Source organism: Vicia villosa, linkage group LG6, assembly GCF_029867415.1.
Source record: "Vicia villosa cultivar HV-30 ecotype Madison, WI linkage group LG6, Vvil1.0, whole genome shotgun sequence".
In the NCBI taxonomy this organism is placed as follows: domain Eukaryota; kingdom Viridiplantae; phylum Streptophyta; class Magnoliopsida; order Fabales; family Fabaceae; genus Vicia; species Vicia villosa.
The window spans coordinates 97,522,209-97,527,290 of record NC_081185.1 but is presented as its reverse complement, the minus strand read 5'-3'; the positions used below and the strand labels follow the sequence as shown (position 1 = coordinate 97,527,290).

Below are 5,082 nucleotides of genomic sequence, written 5' to 3'. Positions count from 1 at the left end.
GGCGATAGCAAATAGAATCAAACACTTTCTGCATGAGATTATGGACAAAGAGCAAAGTGCGTTTGTGAAAGGTTGCCTCATTTCGGATAATGCCTTAGTTGTTAAGGAATTTTTTCATTGGCTAAAGAAAAAGACAAAAGGAAAGCGGGGTGTGATGGCGCTTAAACTGGATATGTCAAAAGCCTAGGATAGATTGGAGTGGAGTTTTGTTACGGAAGTGCTGTCCTCAATGGGATTTCCTAGCAGCATGGTTAATCTCATAAAGAAATGTATCTCCACGGTCTCCTACAAAGTGATGATTGAAATTTTGGTATAACAGACTCAGATGTCATATATGGATGTCATGACATCTGATCTGACATTTAGACAAGATATGAATACAAATAAAAGTGCAGAAAATAAATAACACACAGAATTGTTCACTCAGTTCGGTTTAACAACCTACTCTGGGGGCTACCAAGCCAGGGATGAAGTCCACTATTAGCAGTATCAATTCAGAGCTAAACTCCCAGTTTACAACTCCTCACTTAATCACTACCCAATGGCCCTTCTACCTAGGTTCTCCCTAAATATGGAATATCTTCATTCCACTCCCAATCATAGCAATGATGTCTAGCAGTCAACACCTCAGCCACTGCATCGACAGTCTAATTTCCAACATTCTAAGCACACAAATAAATAAAACTTGAAGTTGATTCAAAGCTTCCTCCAAGAACAAAACTGCACTCATTGTTTCACAGCTTCTGAGTGAGTAAAATAAACCTCTTGCCTACAGGCTTCGAGGAACAAATCAGTGACCATCCCACAAACCGGGTGGTTCACTTACACGGCTAACCCTAAAAACTACATCTTGTTAATACTCGGTTAGCTCCCCCTTAAACCAGGTTACAAAGGTTTCTATTTATAACCTATTCCCAATTGGACTTGGGCTTACAAATCGCAACACTCCTTGCTGTTACAAATCAGCAGATATCTTCTGCTACAATCAAGGTCTTTTAATCACAAGTTTCCTAATTTATCTCCTAAATTAGAAACTGCTGAATCTTCAATTTTCTGATTCGATTCTTTTGACCTTTAAATCTGCGCCACATAGGATTACAAAATATTCCAAGAATATTTTGTGTATTAGACTGAATCTTCCAGTTCCAGTTCTGCAGGCGCGATGTCATGGTTGAAGTCATGACATTCCATATAACATCTTGCTTTTGTACCTGACTTCTTCTTTTGTGATTGCAAGACTTATACATACAAATGCCTTTTGCTGCTAGTATATGTTTTAGCCAAACATAAATGCCAATCAGACAATAATACAGAGCAGAGCATCAACAGTGATTAACGGCCAGCCGAGCAGATCTTTCACACCTGAAAGGGGACTCCATCAAGGGGATCCCCTCCCACCTTACCTCGTTATTTTGTGTGCTGATGTTTTTTCAGGTCTATTAAAAAAGGAAGTCAAAAACAATGTGATTCACAGAGTAAAACTTGCGAGAAAGGCTCCAGCCATTACACATTTATTTTTTGATGATGATAGCCTACTGTTCACGAGAGAAAATGCCAAGGAATCAAACAGTATCATGGGGGTCTTACAGAAGTACCAAAGATCGTTAGGCCAATTGGTGAATCTAGACAAATCGGAGGTGTCCTTTAGTCGAAACATAAGTGAAGCTGATGCACAAATGATCCGGTTAAGGATGGGAGTTAAGACAGTAGAGAATCACTCCAAATACCTAGGTTTGCTGGTTGTGTTTGGAAGATCGAAAAAGGATATTTTTGCGATGGTCATTGATAGAGTGTGGAAAAAGCTAAAAGGGTGGAAGGAAATATTTCTGTCTAGAGCAGGAAAAGAAGTTTTGATAAAAGCTGTCGCGCAAGCAATACCCACCTATATCATGAGCTGTTACAAACTGCCGGAAGCTACATGTAATGAGATAGAAAAACTGCTGGCAAATTTCTGGTGGGGCTTGAAAAATGGAGAAAGAAAGGTCCACTGGCTGAGTTGGGAGAAGATGGCGCGTGCAAAAGGTGTGGGAGGGATGGGTTTTAGGGGCATAAGCGATTTTAACACCAGCCTTCTAGGAAAACACTACTGGCGGCTCCTCAATGATGCAAATTCCTTGGTCAGAAAAGTTTTCAAAGGGAGGTATTACCCAAGAGGGACCATAGAAGATTGTAGTACTGGTTTTGCTCCAAGCTATGCTTGGAGGAGTATCCTCAGTGCTAGGAGCATGGTGTAGAAAGGTTCTCGGTGGAGGATTGGTAATGGGAAACGGGTGCGCATTGGGTTGGACAGATGGAAAATGATTTGGAAGGTGGATCTACACAATAAAAACAGGAATTTTCTATGGAGATTGGCAAAGAACATCTTGCCTACAAAAGTGAATCTTGCAAAGAAAGGAATTGTGATATATACTAGATATCCCCTATACCTTTCTGCCCCTAAATCAGCTGAGCATCTGTTTTTAAATTGTGAGTTTTCTAAATATGTCTTCTTCTCCTCTATTCTTTCTTATCGTGTCCCGCCCGATTTGGACATCTGTTCTTGGAAGCTTCTTGTTTTGTCGTGTAGTGATCCTCTGAGTATTCAACTGATTTGTACCATGGCTGCCCAAATATGGAATTCCCGAAATCTCATATGTTTCCAACAAAAGCGTATAGACCCAAGGAAAGTGGCTGTGGATGCTTTGGATAATGTGTGTGAGTTTAATAAAGCAAATTAGAGGTCAGCTCTTAGGAAATACGGTTCGGTGCTTCCAGTTGCGGAGTCAATACCGAATGGCTTCCATTTTTTGCAGGTTGATGCTGGAGTTTTTAGGGAAGGTTTTGTTTCTCTGGGCTGCGCCATAAAGGATCCCAGCTTGAAGATTACCCTTGCGGCAAGCAAGAAGGATTTCATTTCGGTCAAACCGGTAGTGGCGGAGATTCTTGCGATCAGATGGGGACTCCAATTGGCAAAAGACTTGAAGTTGCACTGCAACTTAATCCAATCTGACGCTCTCTCTGTTGTTGATTGTATCAATGGAATAGTGGCAGATGAGGTGATAGAACCTATAGCTGCGGACTGCCGGTTACTTCTTTCTAGCTTTAGTTTCGCTTCTATCATGTTCATTTGTAGATCCCTTAACTTGAATTAATGGCTACCCTGCGGTGGAGCTGTGCTTTGTATTTCTCAAGGGAGTTTGTCCCATTTAATAAAATTTGTTTCCCATAAAAAAAGTAATATTTAATTTAAATTAGTATTTGATAGATCTTTAATTTTAAAAACAACAATATTTGATTACTATTTGATTTCTATTTTTTTAAACACAATATTTGATTACTATAAAAAATTATTGTCATTTGAATTACTATTTAATTTGAATTACTATTAAATTGATTTCTAATTTTCAAAACGACAACACTTGATTAATACTTGATTACTATTAGTTAATTAATATTAAAAAAAAATTGTAATTTGAATTACTATTAAATTGATTTCTATTTAATTTAAATTCCTATTTAATTGATTTCTAATTTTAAGAACATCAATATTTGATTACACTTTGATTTCTAATTTTAAAATATCAATACTGAAATGCTATTTAATTACAATAAAAAATTCTTATTCTTTGAATTACTATTTAATCTAATTATAATTTGTAGAAATATTTTTGATAAAAAACCAATTCAAAAAAATCTAAATGAAAAATTTAATGGATAACATCAAAATATATGATGATTTAATCAAAATAATAATAATTAAAAATATAAAACATAAAATAAATTTTTTTTAATGGATATAATCTAAATACTATATATAGTTTGTTGAGAAATTTAAGTTAACTACACAAAAAAAATTAAAATTTATATAAAAAAAAAGGAAAACAATTAATGGATAGTATTAAAGTAAATCAAATAGTTTGTTAAAATATTTATGTCAATTTCAAAAAACAACCAAATGATACGTTGACTAAATAATTAGAAAAACAATTAATGGATTTTTTTACCTTAACAATTAATGGATAGTATCAAAGTAATTTGTTAAATTATTTATGTCAATTAAAAAAAATTCAAAATATCTAAATGATACTTTGGCCAAAAACATGTTATATATACTGTTATTGATTAGTTTCTTAGGGCTCCATATACCTTGCAAATTCAATATGTCTATCACCACTTTTGATCATGCTCTCCCTTTCAAAACCCACAATAAGTATGATATTTTTTTAAACTCTTTAACTATTCACACAATGATCACAAATACTCCTTCTATGGTCGACGAGTGGCTTTTAAGTATCAAACCTTACCTGAATGACAACAATAACGTCATCGTCGGCTTAGATGTTGAACGTCTCCTCGTCAGACGCCGTGGTATGCCAGACACAGTTGCTGTCCTTCAACTTTGCATCGGTGAAGAATGTCTTATTTTTCAAATTTTACACGCTTCGTTTATTCCAAAATCACTCAATGATTTTTTGGGCAACAAAAACCACAAGTTTGTTGGTGTTGGAATCAAAGACGACGTGGACAAGCTTCTTAGAGACTTCTCCTTGCAAGTTGTAACCTTTGTTGATCTTCGCACACTTGCTGCTGAAAAGATGAGTGACAAAGCTTTGAATTTTGCAGGGCTTAAAAGATTGGCTCTTCGTGTTGCTGGTATAGAGATTGAGAAACCAAAGAAAATTACTTTGAGTAATTGGAGTAATTTTCCACTTACTCTTAAGCAAGTTGAATATGCGAGTCTTGATGCTTTTATCTCTTTTGAGGTTGGAAGACTTCTTTTCTTATTATAGGAATTTTATTGTTTTTAATTTTATTTTCTGTAAGCCTTGAAGATTTTATTATATATTATCAATATATTAAGAATTTATAAAATTACATTTTATCATCGTTTTCATACTTTCATTTGCTAATTATGTTTTGATAAGAATATTATCATGCGGTAAAGTTGCCTTTGAGTTTTTTACTTTCTGGAGATAAGTATTGAAATTATACAAGGTTATAGTTTCAATTTTATATTAACATCAATATCTACTTAGAGTATGTATTTTCACACGACAAATTTCTCTATCTTATTTTATTTCTCAAATTAAATAATATTTTTAT

At 34.7% G+C, this 5,082-nt stretch overlaps 2 protein-coding genes across 2 annotated transcripts; both read left to right on the top strand.

Moving 5' to 3' along the window:
• Positions 1-1,574: 1,574 nt before the first annotated feature.
• On the top strand, positions 1,575-2,234 carry LOC131614189 (uncharacterized mitochondrial protein AtMg00310-like). The gene has a single exon (XM_058885811.1). It carries the CDS (start codon positions 1,575-1,577, stop codon positions 2,232-2,234), a length of 660 nt encoding a protein of 219 aa, XP_058741794.1.
• A 1,992-nt stretch (positions 2,235-4,226) lies between these two features.
• Positions 4,227-4,769, top strand: LOC131614188 (uncharacterized). Its single transcript, XM_058885810.1, has one exon. The coding sequence runs from the start codon at positions 4,227-4,229 to the stop codon at positions 4,767-4,769; it is 543 nt and encodes a 180-aa protein (XP_058741793.1).
• Positions 4,770-5,082: the final 313 nt, after the last annotated feature.